Raw genomic sequence first — 22,213 nt, 5'->3', positions numbered from 1 at the left:
AGTCTCCTGGTTGGAAATCATGCTCTGAATTTTCCTGGAATAAAGGTCTATTCCAAATTACTGCACTCCATATTGCAGCCAAAGTTTTCCTTAGAAAAAGCAAATAGTTATACACATCTTGTTTTCCTTTTACATGTATGCTTGGATTTGGTTCTGGAGGCTCATATGGTTTTCCATATAATAATTCATAAGGACTGACTGAGGTTCCACTCTTTGGCTGTACCCTGATTCATAATAATGCCAATGGAAGCGCCTGAGGCCACTTTAGACTAGTCTCTTGACTAATTTTAGTTATTTGTCTTTTTAAACTTTGATTCATCCTTTCCACTTTCCCAGTAGATTGTGACCTCCAAGACGTATGTAAATCCCAATTAATACCCAATACTTTGCTAGTACTTTGGACTACTTCAGCAACAAAGTGTGGACCTCTGTCAGAAGAAATTCCAATAGAAACTCCAAATCTCGGAATTATTTCTTGTAATAACCACTTTACAACCTCTTTTGCTTGGGTGGTGGGACAGGGAAGGGCTTCTGGCCATCCTGTAAAAGTATCAACCCTTACCAGGATGTACCGGTACCCATTTTGTCTAGGCAGCTCTGAAAAATCTACTTGCCAATAATCTCCAGGTTCTGTACCAGACTTCAGCCTACCCATTTGAACCTTTTTCTTAATCGTTGGATTATTTTTCAAACATACCTCACATTTTGCAGTTACTATTTTAGCTATTCCCAACATTTTAACTGATATTATTTGCTTTCGTAAAGATGTTACTAAGGCTTCTGCCCCCCAGTGACATTCTTGGTGTCTCATTTGAATTATCTCTCTCATCAAAAGAGGTGGAATTACTACTTGTCCGTTAGGAGTTACCCACCATCCCACTAAGTTTTCCTTAGCATTTAGTAACTGACCCAATTTGTCATCTTCCTCTGAATATCTTGGTTTTTTCCCTCGGAAGGTTTACTGTTTTAGAAGGAATTATTGCCATTTGCAATGCTTGTTCCTTTGCTACCTTTTTTGCTGTTCTATCAGCTAAATTATTCCCAGCTATTATTTTTGTATTCCCAATCTGATGTGCCTTACAGTGCATGATTGCTACTTGATCTGGCTTTTGAACTGCTTGCAATAATCGTAAAATTTCTGTTTGATGCTTAATGTTTGATCCTTGAGAGGACAATAACCCCCTCTCTTTCCACAAAGCTCCATGGACATGCACTACCCCAAAGGCATATTTTGAATCAGTCCAGATATTTACTCTCTTGTCTTTGCTTAGTTCTAAGGCTCGAATTAAAGCGATGAGTTCCGCCTTTTGGGCTGATGTGGTACTCGCCAATGCTCCTGCTTCTATAACTGTAGTCTCTGTTGTTACCGCATATCCGGCGTATCGAACTCCTTGTTCCATAAAGCTGCTTCCATCAGTATACAGTTCCCAGTCTGGTCTCTCCAATGGCACATCCTTCAGATCTTCACGACTGGAATAAACATACTCGATGGTAGCCAAGCAATCATGTTCCAGTCGTCCTTCTTCCTGTATGGAACTTAAAACACTGCAGGATTTACCAGGTTAGTTGTCTTTAGAATCACATCATCCTGTTCAGTCAATACCACCTGGTATTTCATCATTCGGCTGGGGGACAGCCAATGTCCCCCCTTCTGTTCTAGGACAGTTATCACCATGTGTGGAACATAGACTGTTATTGTTCTTCCCAAAGTCAATTTCCGAGCTTCTTGTATGAGCATCATTGTTGCGGCCACTGCTCGAAGGCAGTTTGGCCACCCTTTACTCACTGTGTCCAGTTGTTTAGAGAAATATCCGACTGGTCGATTCCAGCTTCCTATCCTCTGGGTTAACACGCCCAGTGCAAGGTGTTGTCTTTCATGTACAAACAGCTGGAAATCTTTGGTTAGATCCAGCAGTCCCAAGGCAGGTGCAGACATTAAGGCACGCTTCAACTCTACAAAAGCCTTTTGTTGTTGTGGGCCCCATACAAAGGAAGGGTTCTTTTGGGCCTCGTACAGCGGTTTAGCTATTAGCCCATAGTTCATGATCCAAAGGCGACACCACCCAGTCATTCCCAAAAATGCTCTGAGTTCATGAATATTTCTCGGCTCAGGTATACCACAAATAGCTTCTTTGCGATTTTTTCCTAATTGTCGTTGTCCTTTTGAAATCTCAAAGCCCAGATATATCACAGTCTGGCAGGCTATCTGGGCTTTCTTTCTGGACACTTTATACCCATTTAGTCCAAGAAAATTCAAGAGGTCAATAGTCACCTGTATACAAGTAGACCTTTCTTCTGTAGCAATCAATATATCATCCACATATTGTAAAAGTAAATGTCCAGGCCTTGATTTGTCCTGTTTCCAGATTTCAAGTTCCTTTGCTAAATGATTTCCAAAAATAGTTGGACTGTTTTTAAATCCTTGGGGTAATCTAGTCCATGTCAGCTGCATCTTTTGCCTGGTTTGAGGATTTTCCCATTCGAAAGCAAACAGTTTTCTGCTTTCCTTTTCCAAAGGTATACAAAAGAAAGCATCTTTTAAATCAAGCACTGTAAACCACTGATAATTCTCCCTCAATGCTGTTAACAGTGTATAAGGGTTTGCTACCACAGGATAAATATCCTTAACTATTTGATTTACTGCTCTCAAGTCTTGTACCAGTCTATATTCACCCGAAGGTTTTCTGACTGGTAAAATAGGAGTATTATACTCAGATTCACATTCTTCCAAAATTTTATACTCCCAAAAATTTATCAATCAATTTCTTCAATTCCTGTCTCACTTCTGGTTTGATTGAATATTGTTTAATTCTCACTGTTCCTGCACCTTCCTTCAAATCTATTTTAACCGGTTCTGCTAGTTTCAATTTACCAGGAATATTTGTTTCCCATACAGTAGGGATCACTGCCAAATCCACCTCTGGTGGAATTTCTTGTTCCTTTACCTTTTCTTGTATCATCAGGATTTCTCCCGTTTTTGACTCAGGTATTTTCAAGAAGAGTTCTCCTTCATCAAAAACAATCTGTGCATTTAATTTAGATAACAAATCTCTTCCTAACAAGGGTACCGGACACTCTGGTACATACAAAAATTCATGTGTAATTATCTTATTTCCAAATTTCAAATCCAGGGGTTGCAGGAATGGCCTGTTTTTGTTCCAGTTTTTCCTTTACAGGTATTTAATAAAAAATGTCGCTCCTGTATCCACTCCCAACCTCACAATTTAAACAACATTTTTTCCACTTTCTTATTATCAGAAGTTATAGCCATTACTAAATTATCTCTAATAGTTAGCTTACATTCATCCTGCCAATCCTTTCTTTGTCTTAAGTAAAAGAACAAATCCACATATGGCATTTTATTCTATTTCCCTTCTCTTTTACAATACAGCATTAACTGCAAAATAGAGTTATAATTCAGTGTCCCATTGGTGGGCCACTTTTCCTGATTTTCTAATATATATATAGTGGCCACCAATTATTACAATATTCAATCATCTGGCTCTTTGGCAAATCCTCATATAAATCCCCCCAATGCACCAGTAAACATCCCAATGGAGAATTTTTCGGGATTTTATCATTTAACACAAGATTACCCAAGCTTTTACTTTTAAACAACCGAGTTAACTTAGTTGCCATGGTGTAATTACCCACAGTACAATACACAATTATTCAACTCTGTCACTCCGATCCGCGGATCCACACTCCACACTCGCTTTCGTTCTCAATTACACGTCTCACCCTTACAGCCACACTCACACTTTCCCACAGTTACTTTAAACAAACATATAACACAATATTGTACCTCTTAATTTTCTTCTTAATACACAAACTCACAAAAACAACAAAAAACCCAAAAACCTCTTCTAACTTCTTGTTAGAGGCACTACCTTAGAGAACACTATAGCATATAGTTTCTCTTGTCTCCACTTTTGTCCAATTCTGCAATAGCTTTCGCTTATGTCTTACAGGCAGACGCCTAGGCTTCCAGTTCCACAAGGATCCTTTTAGTCCAACCCTGCAATAGCTTTCACTTATGCCTTACGGGCAGACTCCCAGTCCTACCCTGCGCAGCTTTCACTGCGTCTGACAGGCAGACTTACTCAGTGGGACTCCAACCCACTGGTGGGACTCCATCCCACTCCTTACCATACACTTACTATAGTGGGACTCCTACCCACTTCCTCTAGTGCACTTACTTACTTACTTTAGTGGGACTCCAACCCACTTACTGCAATTAAGAAGAAAAGAAGTGTCTTACCAAAAATCCAGGGAACGTCGCGAAGAGCCTTACGGATCGGGGATCGATGGGTATCGCCGAGAAGTCCTCGGTGCCGGCTGGAACCGATCAGGTCCCCGACTCCTCCGGTCTCCTTCAGCGAGGTCCCATCTGGGTCGCCAAAACTGTTACTGAAATCTCGGAATGAAGAACTTATCGACACCAATGTGATGTAGATAAGCAAACACTTCTTTATTGACGGCCGGGTGCGTGAGCGAGTCCTCTCACGATCAACACACACCAGGTCTCAAAATCAAACTCCATATATAGAACTTATTCATACATATTCATTAAGTATTCATGCATAATCATAATATTTCCCACAAGTCATTAACATATTCTCCTCCTATATCCGATTCTGCGCAGTAGAGCTTAGAAAGGTCCAGAAATGGGTCTGGGGTACGATTTGGGTAGGTGGTATGTATATGAGTCGGTGGTCGCGATCTCCCCCTGCCGGAATTACCTTTTAGTAAAGTTCACGGTTTCTTGGCAGGTAACTACAAGCTGTTCCAGTCGACTCTCCCCAGTTTCCATTCATCTCATATTCTGACATTTCAATACACTTCTACATACAGAAGACTGGTCAAATACAAAGGAACCTTTCAAACCCTAAAGTTATTAGCTAAGTTTTAACAATGGTTCTAGCCCATTCTTCTAGCCGTGGTACGGGATGCACAGAGGATCTCATAGCAGCTTTTACTGTGCAACTCTAAGTTTCATTAAAATATATTTCTTATCCTTCTATATTTTAATTTTATTAAATGATTTTATAAGATTGATTGACTTTATTCAATTGGTTAATTGATTTTAACTTATTAACAAATCGGTAACGGTAGCATTGAAAAAAGTGTTGATGGAAAATGAGAAGGAGGGGGTAACTGCAGCAGCATGGCAGAAGAAGGGGGTAAATGCCAGAACATGGCTGGACTGTGTTTGGGAAGGCCTGGGTGTGGGGTGCGCGGTGCACGTTTGTAGTTGAAGGCTAATGTTTGGGACGGCATAGATGTGTTTTCACAGAGTAAATGTGTTTCACAATATTTGCAGCTATAATATGCTGTATCTTGAACCTGTAAGGGTGTGGACAGGATCCCAGCCCTGTGGCCTTTTTCCTCTCCTGCTGATACTATGATAACGCTGGGCCTTGTGGCTTTGCCAAGGCCTACGGCTTGTTATCGCCTTTTTGGCTGCAAAGGCAGCAGTGTGGTGCAGTCCCTGTGTGGTCACTGGGCTGCATGGGACAGCTGCTGGGAGGTGGCGCTGCCCACACGTTCCTCCTCCCGTGCAAAACCCTGTCATCCCCCCCCAGGCGCAGGGCTCCCCGCTGGCTGGCTGTTGTTTGTGGAGGAGCCGGGTAGTGTGTGAAGGGCGTGTGCTCAGGGGTGTGCAAGAGATGGGAGAAGCTGGGGAGCGAGGTAACAGCTTAAACAGCGCAGGCAGTAGCTGGGGAGGCTGCTCTGCAGCTTGAGCCAGGCCGTACCGTGTCCCATTACAAATGTGGAAGATGAGGAGAGGAGGGAGGGGTGCCTGCATGCCTGCCTCAGCACCACACAACCACTCTGTTGTGAAGGAATGTCCCTCCGCAGTGGTGCCCTGATGGTAAAGAAATGTGCGCAGTACCGGTGTGGGTGTTTTATTTTAAAGCTCTGATCGGCCTTCAGTGACCTGTGACAGTGCTGCTCAAGCAGGTCCCCTGCCGAGCTGCCGTGGTCGCGTGTCTCCTGTTCTCTAGGCAGGGGTGGCCTGGTCTCACGCAGCCCTAATCCCCGTCCTTTCTTTCTCCTTTCCAGTTCCCCATCACAGCCTTGCGAGAGATTAAAGTCCTCCAGCTGCTCAAACATGAGAACGTGGTGAACCTCATAGAAATCTGCAGGACCAAAGGTAGCTTGTGGGGTTCTCTCTTGGGCTGGCTGCCAACTTTTTTTTCAGCCCTCCTTCACTGCTGAGCAGGCTGGTGTTTTGTGCTGGGAGTGGGGTCCTCTAGCTGAGCATAGGCCTCTGTCCCCGCCTGTGATGCGAGGGGTGATGGTACGCTCCTCTTGGAAAACAGTTTTATAGAGTTAGGATGTTGCTGCACCTTGGCTGGAAAAAGCTGTGGTCAGTGCTGCTGGGCTATGGGTGTGCTGTGGCAATGGATGCTGCCCCTATTGGAAAACTCCTGAGAGGCTTGAGATAAACCCACGCTGGAGAGACTTTGAAGCAGAGGGTTTTGAGGCCGGAGCTGTGCACAGCCAGTTCCCTCCTGTCGGGACCTCTAGCTGTCCCTCTCGGTTGGCTTGCGATGGTTTGTGGCAGCTCTGTGCTGATGATAACAGCTCCAGCTGGAGACTTGCTTGGCTTGCTGTGGATGGCAGTGACTGCTCGTGCTGTGAGAGCTGGGACTCCACTCGGGGTGGCCCTGAGCTGCTCTTCTACCTCCTCGCTTCTACCTCACGTGGTGTGCCCCTGCTGCGTGACTGGCACGCTCAGTGCGCTTGGCCTGGCTCCATTTCCAGTGAAATTGCTTTAAAACACTCGGTAGCTTTTATATGTCATTCTCTTCTATGGATTTGTACTGTAAAAAATACTTTTGAAAGTGACAGCTGATGCTCAAGCCTGCCGTTCTCTATATTCAGTCACTGCCATGAAATAAAAATGAACGTGGCAGGTATCTGGTGATGATGTGTTTTTAAAAGTTCACTGAACTGGTAGAAGTGTTTGGCCCAGGACCAGGAACTTGAAGTTACTCTAGTCCTCTACAGCACGTAGATTATAGTCCTCCGAACAGGTATGAGTAGAAACACTGACAAGTTAATTTTTAATTCATTGTGTGATTAAACAAGTTGTGATGGTTGCATGGCTGGTGTACCCAAGGTAAATATTTTTGTAGCCATATCGGTCATTTGTGTTTTGTTTGAATTCCAGTTTTCACCCAGATCTACTTCGACCTCAGTTTCCAGTAAAGTAGAAATATTGCATGTGCTGTTCTCAAACTTTTAAGTGCTTCTCTTTTTAGGTGGGAAAGGTGTGGTAGGGGCCATATGTGTGTAAGGAATTGCAAACCTCCTATAGCAGGCACCCTGCTGGCTGGCAGAGTGGTGCGTTTCTGTGAGGGCTGAGCTTAGCTGTCATTGTCCAGTAGGAGCTGCTGATCGGCAAGTTTTGCTGATTACAGCTGATGAAAATCAGCTTTCTTTTTAATGTTTTGCATGTGTGCTCTAGGAACAAGATTGAAATAGACTACTTCATTTGAGGCTTCCTGTTAGTGACTTTAAATTGCAATGGGAGTTGGAGTTTGAAATCACTTTGATCCAGAGCAGACTCCCTGCCTGATTTGACAACTGCCAAGAAATATCAAAAAGTCATGGCAAAATGTTAACAGGCCACTTCTGCATAGCCTTTCCCCTGATAGTAACCTGCCACATGATCCATGTGGCAACCTTAAAGTGCTCCAAACTCACGGTGATGTTTAATGAAAAAAAAAAAAAAAAAAAGAGGAGGGGAGAAGGAGATTAAAATCAAAAAGCTTAGATTTTAGCCCTGTAAAACAGGCTGAGCTAGACAGCTCCTCCCTACCAGTTTTGTATTTACTATTTCTTTGATTAAAACCTATTTTCTTAATCTAAAAATCTGGGCTCAGAAACTTTGTGCATTTCCAGAGTCTGTATTACACAGCCAGATCAGATGGTCTAAAAGCTTGTGATTTTAAAAGTTGTCAAACACGTCAGGAATTTAAAGCCAGTGTCTGGAGCATGTCAGTTGGCACACAGTACTTTTCCCAGAAGAGGAGCAGCTGCCTTTATTTCAAGGGTAACTTAAGCCACTGACTGGGGAGGAAAAAAAAACCAAACCCAAAAATAAACAAAAGAGCAGTTTCTTCCCTCACAGGCTCAGGTTCACACCGGCTTGCTCTCTGAACTGCTAACAGCTGGCTTCCTGAATTCCCTTCCTAACTGGCTGCTTCTCTTAACTTTCCCCAGCTGACCTTCGAGTTACCATTGTCCAATTCACCTTCTGCAAGGGTGGGTACAAACACCACCCCTATTCAACTGGCTTCTCAGTGAGACCACGAGACAGCTGCGTAACCAAAATGCCAAACAGATACAAAGCAGGAAAAGTCTTCGTATTGTCACGCGCTGTATGTTCAGTCACCCTCTCATATTGTACAACATTCTTTTCGCAGACCAGCGTAACAACAGCTTTCAGTCTACTGCTCCAGCTCCTTCAAACAGACCTTCTGTTCCTCAGAGGCCTCGCTGAAGGCCTTTGACCAAGAGGATGCCTTGATGAGGTTTTGTGCCTTCCTTTCCGAACAAGGGTTAAACCTTGCCCCCACTCTCAGAAGCAAAGTCTTACAACGGTCAGTGTGATCTACCCTCACAGCCTGGAAGCAGTATGGGCACCTGTTGGATCCTCCGTTCAGCCATGTCCAGTTTCTTACGCAAATCCTTCATATATAACTGCAAGGCTGAGTCCTGGGAAACCAGGCAGCGAATCTTCTGTGACAGCTCTGAATTCTGCACCTTCATTTCCTCACTGCTTTTGCTGAAACAAACCAAGATTAAAGCAGCATCACTGTATGTACTATGGGTCTGGGCAAGTACATGTCATAAATTTACAGTCCAGCTAGTCGTAACAGTTAGAATCACAGAAACATCACATCCAGTCACTTTTTTTAAGCTGAATATCCAGCCTCCCAAGTCACCACCTGTGGTGCATGCCCCTTGTGATGTTTTGTGGCTCTACCGGGAAGAGCAGTGTTACTCTGCAGTAACAAGCAGCAAATGGACTTACCTTTGTTTGTACAGCTCCTGTTTCAGGTCTTCTAGCTCCTTCATTAACTCTTCATTACGCTGCAGAAAAAAAGAAATGACTGATTCAGCTGCAGACTTCAGCAAAATATTTCACCTTTAGCACATCAGCTGAAGTGGAAAGCATCAGAACTTTGGCAAAACCCTTCAGGACAGGTTGCTTAGAACCTCCTGAATTTGCCAGGAATAAATCTGCTCAGCCTTTTCAAACGCGATGCTACTAACTGAACGTGAGGTCATTTCTGCAGACTTCTGGATGAATATCAATACTGAAGTGTCTGCCTGATGGAGACCCTCCTGAGACAAGGTCTCGGTGGCGCTTCTGTTGCGTGTGGAGCTGGCAAGACTAATGAAGTGAGGTGCCGGATCTGAAGACAGCAACTGGACCATATGATTAGTGGTCACAGAAACCTGAATGAACTTTGCCTTGACCATGGAGAACACAGGGCTTTACAAGGTTAATTAACAATTCAGAATGTTAATTTCTGCCTCTTCTCCGAGCAGGGACTACAGAATGCAAACATTAGTGTACTGACAAGCAAATAGCCAAAGGCAGAGCTGCTGGTGAAGCATAAGCAGAGGTGACTCTTACCTTCTCTGCCTGTTTCTGCTGCAGAGAGACGGAGGCCAAAGTACGTTCCAGCTCCACTACCCTCTGGTGAGATGAACGTAAACGAGCCGCAAGGCTCTCGGCTTCTCCTGAACAAGTCAGAACAGAGTGAGTTGAGGCTGGACCACAAAGAGCTTTTTGGAACTGCTAAACAGCACTTTCTACTTTGTCTACAAGCTCTTAAGGCAGCACAGAGCTTTGCAAGTCAGTAGGCCTGGTTCCGCCCCTGGCTCTACAGGTGGCTCACTAGCAGCTCTGGGCAGTAAAGCTCTCTGTAACTACCATCCTCACTTTGAGGGAGATGACGAAACTTCCTCTGCGGAGTAGGCAATATGTTGGTTGGGATCTTTCTTTCTAATAGGAGAAGTAGCTCAAACTTGGTTCAGAATGAAGGGCTCGGGTAAAACCTACCTTTACGCGATAGCTGTGTGGGAGGGAGGGTGGCAAAAAGGGAACTAAGTTTTAAAAGGATCAGAAGAAAGTCAGAAAGGAACAGCCTGGGGTAGTCGCCGGGGCTGAACAGGGCTGACAAGGCTTTAGCGATGCACAAAAGAACCTCAACTGCCATGGGATCAACATGCTCCCACTTGGGGGCAGCTCTGGCGACAGAGGCAGCGATGGTGCCAAGTATTGCCCACCGAGGAGTCGGCCACTGCTGTGAGCTGGCTGCCAGCAACTGTCATGCCTCTGGCTTGAAATTCACACTTTGACCAACAGCTTGAGCTGGAGTGCCCACAGTCAATTACCTGATTTCTCCCCTGCAGCTCCCTGAGTAGGTGCAAGGGCCGCCTGCAACTCAGACTTCTCAGAAGCTAGAATTCCAATAGTCTGGATACGAACCTTTGGGAAAGGAAAATCGGCTCAGCACAAAACTTCTTTGCTTGTAACTGCAACATCACTGTTGCCACAAAAGGCTAACTCAGTAAAGGGAAAGAGCTCGTGCAGTTAAGCACAGTCTGGCTGACTCCCAGTTTTCCTGAAGGGACGCGCTCGCGGCTTCCCGAGTAAAGACTATGAATGGTCAGTAATCCAGAGAACAGCAGAAGGCAGGCAGTGTTACTGTAATGGAGGCTCTGCCATACCTGTAGCTGTTCCCTCAGTGCAGCTTGCTCTTCAGAAAATTCATTTTCCAACTCCTTCTTTTCCTGTATAAAGAAATGATGCCTATTCAGCACAAAAACATAGATGGGTAACCCTTGTTTTGTAGCAAACTAAAAAAGCAGTGATACATTGGTAGGACTTGCAGCATCGAAACGACAGCAGCCTTTTAAAGACATACTTCAGCCCTGCGTTATTTGAACGCCTTCACTATTTATCCATCCTAGATTGGCAGTAACAGCATAGCACAATCGCTGCTAGCATAAAAACGGTAGTGCTTGGAAGCAAGCTGCTGGCAAGGACTTGTATTCTCCTGCCTCCACCACACTCCTCTAATACTTGAGTATTTAAACGTTCGCTTGTGTCAAAATAAGAACGCTACCTGCCAGGCAGGCCTAACTCATGAAGTCAAATCATTCAACCCTACGCTACAAATGAAACTGAATCTAACATAAGACAAGACCACACGTGCCTGGGCCACAGCCCACTATACTCTCTGCGCCGCCAAGGAAGAGATACTATTTTTCTGCCTATCCAAAACCAGGACACACTTTACCTTCTCCAGCTGATCCACTGCCTCCTGGCTCTGCTCTTTCTGTGGAAGGAAAGTGATGCACCAGAGAAAATACTCTCATACATCTGAAACACATTTTCACTTCAACAAAGTAGGATACATGCCCAATTCACGCAAACAGAATTTCCACTTTCTGTAGTCCTTTCTGTAGAGGACTAGGAAGTTCATCTTAGCTATTAAAAATACGAGATCTGGAGCTGCCCTCACTAATGTACTTCATATGCCAGGCATCTTTTTCATCGCTCAGTAGATTGCCACAGTTGTTCTCCAACACCGCTGCTGAAACCCCTCCATGTCTACATCTGAGCATCTACCACCTTCAGTTAAACTCGCACCCCCACATCTGTGCAACTGATGGCAGTAATCCTGGTGTATTGGGATGATCGCCAGAAATGCTGGGTTTTTTTTAAAAAACACCACCAATAATAAAAAAAAAAACAACCAACCAATAACCCCAAAGAAAAACGTAGTCTTTTCCTTGAACTGAGACCTCAGACCTTTCTTCCACTGAAGAGCTGGCCTTAAGTCACGCAGAGCCGCACTTGTGTTGGCAGACTTCTGCGGGAGGTGGTATGGGAGGGCTGAAGCCAGATACAAAGAGAAGGGGTAATTCTGTCCTAGCCCATTTCCATCTTAGCGGTGAAGTATTTGGAGATTTGTTGTCCGTAGGTAATGCACCTTTAGATATGAGGTGAAGGAGACAAAGGTGGCAGCTGCCTACCCAGGCCGCCACACAACTGTGCTGCTGTGTTTGCTATTTGCTTGTTGTCTCCCTGACAGCTTCTTCACAGATGCCTCGTAACTAACTACATAAGCAGGGCTTTTTTGCCTTCCCAAAGAATGAGCATTGTCCAAGCTCTTTCTTTACTACTGCTGCTACTACTTCAATGCATTTTGAAAGGTGACTACAGATGGAAGAGCGATGAGTGAGAGGTTTTGATTCTAGCAATGCCCATGCACAACATAACCAGCAAAAGCAAAGGCAAGACCACAAATGCAGCAAAGGCCCTACACAGCTGCAGGCCAGCGTAAAAGCAGGCACACAAGGAGAATCTTGGGTGGGCAATGCACTATGCCAAGTTCCTCTGCAGCCCAGCTAAAACACAAAAAGAAACAGAATGGAACAAAAATAACCCAAAGCCCAAAGGAAAACAACAAGGGGGGGTCACGGGGTACACCGGGAAATGCTGAACTTTGCAAAAAGTGTACTTTTACAGAGGAACACAATGGGGAAAAGCATTTCACACAAGAAAGGCTCTTGTCAGACTGAAACAAGTCCACTTGGCTGCATTTCTTGCAGTGTTAAAGCTGAAGGCTGAAAAGCTGCAGCGGGAATCCATGCAGGCCACAGGACAAAGCAGTTCACTCATCGCGCCAAGAGAAGCTGAGGATATGATCAGAAACCAGCCCCAGACCCTCTCAGGCCTACTGCTCCCACTCTGCCGATATCGTTAGACCAGCAGCACCACCTGCAGAAACAGGTTTTCACACTGCTGCCAGCACCAGAGTTGTGTGTTTCAAGGATTCGGACAGGCGCAGAAATAGCTGTTTTATCAGGATGCTTATCATCCAGGGAAAGCCTGATGAGATCAGCAGAGCACACTTAAATGGAAACAACAAAACTCCGTTTCTTGTTCCTCAGTTGAGCCAATACATTCACCAGCGGCCTTAGACTTTGAGCCCCTTAACAGGTTTTCCGTGCAGCTCATTTTGTTCCCTACAGAGTGCCGTGTAAGCAGCCTTCCTTGTGGCACTAGGAGGGAACCCATAACTTTGCAGACACCCAAAGAGCTTGGAGGAGCAGCGAGGACCATGTCAGACTGGTTGGTTGGGTTGTTTCTTACCAGTTCCTCTATCTGTGTAACGAACTGCTTGTTCGTTAAGATTGCTGGAATCCAGGGCTACTGCCAGCTCCCGGTAACGTGTCTGATGGGCACATGCAGACAGGAGAAAAAGGAAGGAGCAGAAGAGGAGGAGGGGAGGAAAAAAAGCAGGAATTAAAGAGGACAGAAAAATAAATCCTATCGAACTGTGATAATCAGATTCTCCAAACAAAACAAAAATCTACCGTTTCAACAAAAGCAGCTGAGACATCAACACATTTCATCCATTCTGCCAAGGCTTCATTTTGACCCAACAGTGACTCAGAAATAAGAACGGCAGCTGCACGGAAGCCAGATTATCCCCAGTCCCCAAACTGGAAACACCTCCGATACCTGCCCCCCAGTGTTGATCACAACTACCCGATGATAGCACAAGACAACACTAGACAGCAGTGAACGAGAACTGTGCATTCAATTAGGTCTCGCTAACACTGCCGAAAGCAGAGTCCCAGTAAGTTATCAACAGTAGCAAATAAGAAAGGGGGCGGGGGGGGACGGGGACACTGAGAACAACCTCCTTCCGTTTCCTTAATATTTGTGGAAGAAACAGCACTTTCTCCATTCACATATGATGTAGACTACAAGCAAAGCAGTCAAGTCAGCCAGTTTTATTCCCCACGGAAACAAGTCACTACTAAGGAAGAACTGACTATCACAATAATGCTCCTTATAGCGCCTTTCACTCCAAAGTACCACACAGAGAAAACATCCTTTTCTGGGTAAGGAGAGATGCAGACTCCCTCTGCGACAAGCTAATGTCAATGATGCAGGTTGATTTCCCATTCTTTCCCACTAAATCAAGAATACATCTTTCCATGCATACATGCTGTCCATTCATCCCACTCAGCTTTTCTTCCCACTGCTGAAAGTTTACGTTCTAAACCAGGATTTTTTGCTTCTCAATGCTTAAATATCATATTGTTCAGTAGGATGACTGCAGACACCGCTGAGATCCAGGAGTGTTTTCTTGAGCTGACTGCTTAAAGCTCCACATCAAATATCAAGAGAATTAACAGGACAAAAGGAATACAAAGGCAAATCAGAGTGAACTCCATTCCATCTTGCAGGTTTCACTGCATCTAACTGGTACCCCTGGTGATTACTATAGTTACGTTTATTGATAAGAGACGCACGGATATGTAGTAAACAGGAGTTACTTTATGACAACTGAACTGAAGCAATGGTAGGAAAATAAGCTACCAAAATGATGCAAGTGAAACGAAAATCAGAGCTTTGCCACAGCAACAGCGGAAGACAACTCTGGGCTACCAAATTTGACTTCCCTGAGCTTCTATCACAATTTGATCAAGCCTTCCGTTTAAATAAACTGCCTGAAAAGAATTGGTTTAAAAAGGCTGGGGTTTTATGTTTGTGCCTGAACACGTTTCTATTGCTTATCGGCATAGTTCCTGCCCTTTCCTCTTCAGAAGCCTGGCAACGTGAAGACGCTAAAGCCTGTAAACGCTTGACTCAAAGGATCCAACTTCCTGCCTAAACCTATTTAAACCCAGTACTGGAACTTGCCAGTTTCATCGCCTGTTGTAAAATGGGTTGGCAGGAATAACTAGACAGCTTCCTCAGGGCAGCTGCTTGCCTGGAGATCAGCAGAGTCATGCCCTTCAGAAGCAAGGCCCTAGGGAATACAGCAACGACACGCACAGCGGGAGAAATACAGACTAAGAAAACACTGCCTCTCCCTACTGCACTTGCCCTCAGCAGCTCAGTTAGTTTATCGCCTCACCCCACACTCCTCCTTTTCCTCAAAGCTCAGCTGTCTCGCGGAAGAGGTTTTGACAAGGTTCACTTTTTCACACGTTCAGTTCGACACAAACCAGAAGGGCGCAAGCACTTTACGAGCAATGGCAACGCATGGTATCAACTAGCTCCATGATAATAAAAACAGCAACAAAACTCAAGCAACTGACAGGGGCTATGTCAGGACAAGGCTCCACCCAAGAAATCGAGGCCAGCGTAAACAGAACCTGAAGCATGCAGTAGGGAGAGCGAGTCACTGCGAGGGACACGAGCACTGCCTCACCTTCCTCCTGTCCAATGAGGGTATGGCTACCCCATTGGAGCGCTTCAGGTCCGACACCGGCACCTTCAGAATGTTCTGAATCTGAAGGAGGTGAAAGAAAAGGGGGAACGGCTCAGAAAAGGACAGAGAGAAAGTGTCGATCGGAGGGAGCCAAAGAAACCGGCATCCTCCGGCTGGCCAGGAGCACGCAGCTCAAAGCAGCAGCTCTGGGCACACCCAGGGCTGCGTGACAGCGCCGCATGATCAGACACGGCTTTGGCACGTACCCTGAGCTCTAGTGTGCACCTTCCAGCAGCGGTAGCTGCTAACTATTGTGGCACGCTTCGCGTGCTGGCGATACAGGCAGCTGCGCCAGTCATCCATTACACCCGCATAACCATTTCCCGGCTCTAGTCACGTTGTTCAGAAAACCAAAGAACAAGGAGGTAGCAAATGAGCTGGGACAAAGACCGAGGCACTCACGTTCTCTGGAGGCTGCTGGTCATCGCCCAGGGGAGTCTCAGGTCGACCGTCTCCTTTAGTTTTGTGGTTTTCCTTACTTCCAGCAGCTGCTCCAGGGCTCTTCTTCTGCTGATACTCCTTCAGCTGTGAAAAATAATAATAATCTGAAATCCAAACAGAACATGCCTTCTGTGAGAATGATGTCAACCCCCAGCCCCAGCTCCACTGGGTAAAAAGACCAAGTGTAAGGCCAAGAGAAACGCTCTTCAATGAGTTTGTCGCCCGGGGGGAAGAAAAATAAAAATCAAAACACGTCCAAAAAAAAGGCTAAAGTAAGATCTAATGTGATGAGTTTATGACAAGAGGCTCAGAGCTGCAAATGTTCAACTTTTGTACACAGCTAAGAGTTGCTGGGAAACGACTTGATACTCCATCCTGCAACTACAAGGAGATGAAAAGAAGTATCTTGGGGTGGGGTTTTTTTAGGGTTCTAACTAAGAGCATTGAGGAAAAATGAGTAAAGGGCAATGAAATCTGAATGTTAAGTGAAACATCAACACCTGACAGTAAGGTCTCCCACTCTGTGAAACACTTTGAGAAGGAACATTACAGTCCTTACAGACAAACGCCATGTTAATACAAGCAGCGTAGTCACTGTGAACTAAGGGGAGAAGCAACCTACAACGGATTTTTCAATCGCACCCGCTTCACCCCGGAGAAGCTAGTCTGATAAGCCATTCGCTTGAATTCGGCTGGGTCTTCCGAGCCGAATCGTTCGTGCTCCAGCAGGGTGAAGCCCCCAGGCAAGCGAGCCCCAGGCAGTTCGGTCAACTGCCCGTTTCCCCAGCCCGCAGCCCGCCCTCCGCCCCCCCGCCGGGCCGGGCCGGGCCGCGCCTCGGCCTCCAGGTGGGGAAAGAAGGCCCCGTTATTGGCAGAACTCCAAAACGGAAGCCCGAACCGCTCCAGGACACTTTCCCCTCCCCAGGACTTTCACATACGCCGCCCACGCCGCGGCCGGGGAGAAAACGAAGGCCGGGGAAATAAGCAACATGAGACCAAAAAACCCCAAAAAAGGGTGTGGGGGAGGCCAGGGGGAGGGAAAACCGCCAAACCGAACCCGGCGGACCCACGGCACCGCCGGCCCGGCCCGCCCCGGCCCCCGCCGCCCCTCACCTTCTCCTCGCCCGCCGCCAGCCAGCTCTGCCCGCTGCCGTCCGCCACGGCCGCCTCGCGCCTGGGCCGCCTTGGCTTCGCCCACCGCCGGCGGCAGCAGCCAGGGCCCGCCCAGCCTGCGCTGCCGCCCTGGAGGCCCGGCCCATCGCCGTGCCGCGACGTGCTCGGCCCATCGCCGGGCTCCGCCTCATGGCCGGGCTCCCGCGGCTCTGGCACGGCGCCGGGCTGTGGCTCGTGGCCGGGCTCCACCGGCCGGGGCTCGCGGCCGGGCTCCATCGCCTCGAGGTTGCCGGGCCCGGTGGCTCTGCTTTTACTGCAGGGACTGGAGGAGCCGGTGCCACCTTGCAGTGCCTGCTCCCCGTGTTGGAGCCCGCACCGCCCGCTGCTCGGGTGACAGCCCGCACCGCCCGCTGCTCGGGTGACAGCCCGCACTGCCCGCTGCTCGGGTGACACCTGGCTGCCCGGCGTGCCCCACCCAGAGCTCACCTGCAGCTTCCCGGAGACGTTTGTTCCCCGGCGCTGACGGCACAGTGGGCCCTGTCGCTGGGAGACTCCACTTCCCAGCGTGCCCCGCGGCGCGCCCGCGCCTGCCGCTCCCGGCCGGCCCCGCGCGCACCCGGCCGGCCCGGCGGGAGGCGGCAGCCCTGGCCGAGCGGGTCCCGCCGAGCGCGGGTCGCAGCGCGCCCGCCCCGCCGCGGCCCGGGCCCGGCCGGTAGGAGCCGGGTCCCCGTGTTACAGATTTGCTAACGGTTACAATTAACTAACCTTATTTGATTTTATAAAATCATTTTCATAGAACTGTAGAGGAATAAGAAATATATTTTAGTGGAACTAGCAGCTGCACCACACAAGCTGCTGTGGAATCCTCTGTACAGCCCTGTACCACGGCCAAGGACTGAGAGCAACCGAATGAAACAACTCGTAGCTACCTGCCAAGAAACCGTGAACTTTAATAATAGTGATATAAAGAAATGGCATGGAATGGGGACAATCAGTTCCGGGTAAATATATTTACACAAAGAATGTAGGTCTAGTAATTAGGACTCACTCACGCACCCGGCCGTCCATAAAGAAGTGTCTGCTTATCTCCCTCACATCGGGGTCGGCAAGTTTTTCATTCCGAGATTTCGGTACCAGCCGCTCCCCGCCCCCGCCGCGGGCCGTGCCTGCGCTGAGGCGGCGCGGCCCGGCCCCTGACGCGGCGCCGCTCTGCTCTGCCAGGGCCTCCGGTGGCGGCCGGCGGAGCGGCGCGGCCGGCTGCAGGTCCGCGGTGAGGCCCTGCGCGGGCTGGGGGGAGCGGGCCCTGCTCCAGGGCTGCCCCGGCCGCCGTCTGTGGCACGGCACGGCACGGCCCGGCACGGCACGGCCCGGCACGGCACGGCACGGCACGGCACGGCCGGGGGTGTGTTTTCTTGGGGCGGAGCTGCCGGCCTCGCCCCCCGGCGCTGCCTCGTCCTGGCAGCGCCTCTGAACACCGAAATTGTGGGGGTTACGGTCTTATTGTCACCTGACGCTGTAAATCTACAAAACGCCGTAGAATATGATGGGGGGCGGGGCAACGTTACAGAAACCCATCAGTCTTTTACCTGAGCTTCCCCCCTCCCTGCCCAGGAGACACGTTTTCCCTTTTTTCTCCTCTTTTATCCACTGACAGACACATCAGAGGATTTTCTGGTTAGTGCCCCCCAGCACCGCAGCATCTTCCCCTGGGCTGAGGTAGCGTGAAATGTCTCCTGTGCTCTACAGATGCCCCGTCCCGCGTCCTGCCGACCTAATGGAACCAGCCAAGAAGCCCTGCAGTATGAAATCGAAGAGCTGAAGCAGAAAGACCTTGCTCTAGACCAGGAAACTGCACAATTCTTGTCCGAGTACGTCCTTGGCCAGCTCAGTGTCCGCTGTGATGCCTCAGTTGGTTTTGTTTAAAAAAAAAAATACGGTCTAGGGCTTAGAGCTAAAAGCCGTCCTCTTACGCCACCGTTTTTATCGTGGTGTTGTGCAACGTTGATTACAGCGTTGTTTTGATTTATGGGACCCGTTAAGGGAGAATTCTTTCCACTTTATTTGGTAAAGCAAACCCAGGTTTCACTAGGAGCTGGGACAGGAGCATTTTAACTTTACCCCAGGTGTTGCTGAGGCAAATTACCTGTGAACTGGGAATGAATGGTTTTAACCGTCGTGATGCTATGACACATCATGCTACCAGAAGGCCTTGTTCATGTGAGAATTAAAATTGAGATTGTGGCTTGTATGACCTGCCCGGTTTAGCCCCGGATGAAACGGTTTCCTTGTTTGTTCCATCCCGATCAAGTGTCTATTTCTTTCCTGTCTGAAGCGAGTGGGTTAAACGTTGGTGTTCAAGAAGCAGAGGTGTTTCCCAGGCAAGCGAAGGGCCTGGAAAGAGACGGGTGCCGCTTACAGGGTAGCGCAACTGTTTTAACTGTGGTTTCTATGACCTACTGTGGCAGCTGCTTATTAGCAGCTCTTTTGAGATCAAGTTGCTGCTTGGTTTTTAAAGAGAGGGTATCTCTGTGGGTTATTTGTTGCAAAGGAGTGTTATTTTCTAAGGTCATGTGTAGTACAGAGAATGGAAACGGCAGAGCAACAAAGGCTGTTCCCAAAGCTTTTTTGCTTTACCACCACGCCTTTTTTTTTCACTAGCTACAGATTAGAGATACAGATATAAACTGAATTCACCACAGCCTATTCCTGTTCCTACTTGATTCTGAGAATTCGGGTGGGTTGGGGTTTTTTTGTAAGTCGATGCGGCAAAAAAAACCCCACTCAAAATGAGGGTCTACTCATTTGTAGCTTTCGTGTTGATGACTTGCAGCAACTGTACTTGCTGCCTTCGGATTCTGCTTTGGATAGTGCCAGGCTTGAGCGTCTCAAATCTCCTTGCTGTGCTGGGTCAGTAGGGGCAACACTCGCCGTGCGGCATTTTTGACCTTTTCTGCTTTTATTGCTACAGAGGCTACAGCCTGGAGGAATTGGAGCAGCACATTTCTCTGCTCGCTCCATGAGTACAATGATATTAAAGATGCTGGGCAGATGCTGCTGGGCAAACTGGGTAAGGAAGGGGAAAACTGTTGATGAACAACTCAGTCAATGTTTTCATGTAGACAGAGAGAGAGAAGGTACTACGCCACGAAGGCAGAGCTTGTTTTAAAGATTCTTGAATTCTAGGGCTTTCATTGCCCAGCCACTTGTGCAGGCACAAACACTTCTGTCGTTATTTTCGCAGGATGTGTTTAGAACCGAACATGCGAAAGAATTGTCATCTACTGCTATTTTAGTCTGTGTTATGTACTGCCAAACTTTGTTCAGTCTTACCAATTTTTGTCAGTTTTGCTCTTCATATACTTTAAAAGAGTGTTGAGACAAGCAGAGAGCGCAGCTGCAAAACCTTAGGTTGGTTCCTTAGCTATGGGAGGTTCTGTGAGAGAGTTAGGGGCTACTGGGAGGAAAACACAACTTTTCTGACTGGTCTGATACTTCTGTAATGAAAATAGCGGTCTTTCTTTTCCAGCTGTTATCCGAGGGGTTACTACAAAGCAGCTCTGCCCTGAATACATACGACCTGGAGCTTAGCGACTAGTATTGAACCTGAAGATTGCCCCGTCCTGCAAAGCTGACACTTACTGGGCCGTGACGGTTTGGTGTGGTATTGGTTCAGAACGGACAGAAGGTGGCCTCAGAAGCTGTGTGTGGAATTGCAACAGCGCGTGCATGAACAGCCTTATTTCCGAGCAGCTTTACAACGTGAAAGCTGTTGAATCTGTCAGCTGTGTCCTGCTTGTGGGAAAGGGATGTAGGACTTTGGATGATTTTGTCTCCTGTCTGATGGGACAGTATTTTTTTTTTTTCGTTTGTTGGAAAGGCCGTAATTCAGGTTGATGTGAAGACTCTTCCCGTGGAGACCTTGCTTCTCTCCAGCATCCAGGGGCTGTTTGGTTACTGAATAATAGAGGAAGCGAGGGCATGCAAACGTGCAATGTAATAGCTGCTTTGAAAGAAAAGAAAAAACCCTCGGAAGCAGCAAGGGAAGAAGGCTGAATTTGTGGTGGCTTGGGGGTTGGTTTTGTTTTATGATCACATCTGGGTGAGTCTGGGTATTCTGCATTTTTGTACTTAACTGCTCGGGTAGCTAGAGGTTCTGTATCATTTCTGTGGTGAATGGCAAAAGGTGAAGTTGTATTGAACTGTCCTGTCTGAATAAAGCAGCTGTCACATTTCTCAGGAATTCACTTATTGAAGAGCCTATAAAACAGCGCGTGAACCTGGGAGCAAATTCTTAACCTCTAATCTGAGACAACTGGAACATCTATTACTCAAATGTTTTCTGAGGACTCTCAATGGTGACGGTGTGGCAGCGCTACCCAGTAATGGGTAGGTGCCGAATTACCTTTACTGCTACAGAGGCTACAGCCTGGAGGAACTGGAGCAGCACATTTCGTTCTTGCGGCTAAAACAGGAACAGTCAAAAGTAAGGAGGAAGCGAGTGGTGCGGCAGAGCGGTAATAAGGGGAGCAGCGGCGATGATGAAAATGCTATCGGCAGACGCGTTACAGAGGGGTGGAGGAGAGTGCGCTTGGAAAGTATGAAAGAGGGAGCGCACGCGTTTCCCGTGATATTACAAGATAGACACCCGGGCCAGTATCAGGCATTTCACTGGGAAATGATTAAGGAACTACGGAAAACTGTCACGCAAAATGCACTATATTCTCCTTTTACACAAATTTTGTTAGAGAACGTGATGATGGGTCCGCAGCTAGTGACTCTGCTAGAATGGATCCGTGACAAAGTGCTGGACTTTCCACCTGATGGCACTTTGCAAATTCCTGCCTGGCAAGCGGTCGGCAGGCGATTGTGTGATGCTGCCGTGGAGGGGGACTCCGTGGCAGGCATGTGTTTAGCGCCTTGGTGGCAAATTCTGACTCCTCTTTGCCAAGCGTGGGCTAATTCTACTAACGGCGCTAAACCAGGGGAGGCTGTAAATCCCCCCGACAGCGCGGCTCTTCTCAACACACCGTCGACGACGGCGATTCCCTCCACACCTCCTCTGCCCCCAGAGCTCCTGTCACTGATTGCAGCGACCCTCACAGCACAGGACCGAGCGCGGGAACAGGACAACTCGGACAATGATTCCATTGACACCGATAAACCTTTGGACCCAGGTCCTATAGACCCGGAAGAGGAGCTAGACCTTTTTCCTCCTCCCCCTGATGCACTGGCTGTATGTTCGGGGAGGGTGAAAGGGGGTCTGAGGGATCAGTGGCAGGAATGCAGGCGGGAAGCGCTTAAGCGAGGGCATTTGGGAGGCGCCATGGCAC

At 47.7% G+C, this 22,213-nt stretch overlaps 2 protein-coding genes and 1 long non-coding RNA gene across 3 annotated transcripts in view; 1 reads left to right on the top strand and 2 right to left on the bottom strand.

The window, feature by feature from the left end:
- Positions 1 to 8,585: 8,585 nt before the first annotated feature.
- LOC119153454 (golgin subfamily A member 2-like) overlaps positions 8,586 to 22,213 on the bottom strand; it is a 54,215-nt gene continuing 40,587 nt past the window's right edge. The window contains exons 12-15 of the mRNA XM_037400014.1: positions 10,423 to 10,516; positions 9,659 to 9,765; positions 9,050 to 9,108; positions 8,586 to 8,800 (exon numbers count right to left, since the gene is read on the bottom strand). Coding sequence (XP_037255911.1) covers positions 8,617 to 8,800; positions 9,050 to 9,108; positions 9,659 to 9,765; positions 10,423 to 10,516 — 444 coding nt within the window. The 3' untranslated portion in view covers positions 8,586 to 8,616. The remainder of the gene's footprint in view (positions 8,801 to 9,049; positions 9,109 to 9,658; positions 9,766 to 10,422; positions 10,517 to 22,213) is intronic.
- LOC119153459 overlaps positions 11,306 to 22,213 on the bottom strand; it is an 11,283-nt gene continuing 375 nt past the window's right edge. The window contains exons 2-4 of the long non-coding RNA XR_005106142.1: positions 15,732 to 15,854; positions 15,270 to 15,350; positions 11,306 to 11,369 (exon numbers count right to left, since the gene is read on the bottom strand). This is a non-coding gene — a long non-coding RNA (uncharacterized LOC119153459). The remainder of the gene's footprint in view (positions 11,370 to 15,269; positions 15,351 to 15,731; positions 15,855 to 22,213) is intronic.
- Positions 17,370 to 21,119, top strand: LOC119153456 (DNA repair protein SWI5 homolog). Its single transcript, XM_037400017.1, is given in 6 exon segments — positions 17,370 to 17,632; positions 18,563 to 18,751; positions 19,852 to 19,894; positions 19,896 to 19,950; positions 20,410 to 20,453; positions 20,455 to 21,119. Coding segments are annotated over 5 exon segments (288 nt in total). The 5' UTR covers positions 17,370 to 17,632; positions 18,563 to 18,629; the 3' UTR covers positions 20,479 to 21,119.

Source organism: Falco rusticolus, chromosome 9, assembly GCF_015220075.1.
Source record: "Falco rusticolus isolate bFalRus1 chromosome 9, bFalRus1.pri, whole genome shotgun sequence".
NCBI classification, from domain to species: Eukaryota; Metazoa; Chordata; class Aves; order Falconiformes; family Falconidae; genus Falco; species Falco rusticolus.
The sequence above is the reverse complement of the archived record's forward strand: the minus strand, read 5'-3'. Positions and strand labels throughout refer to the sequence as shown.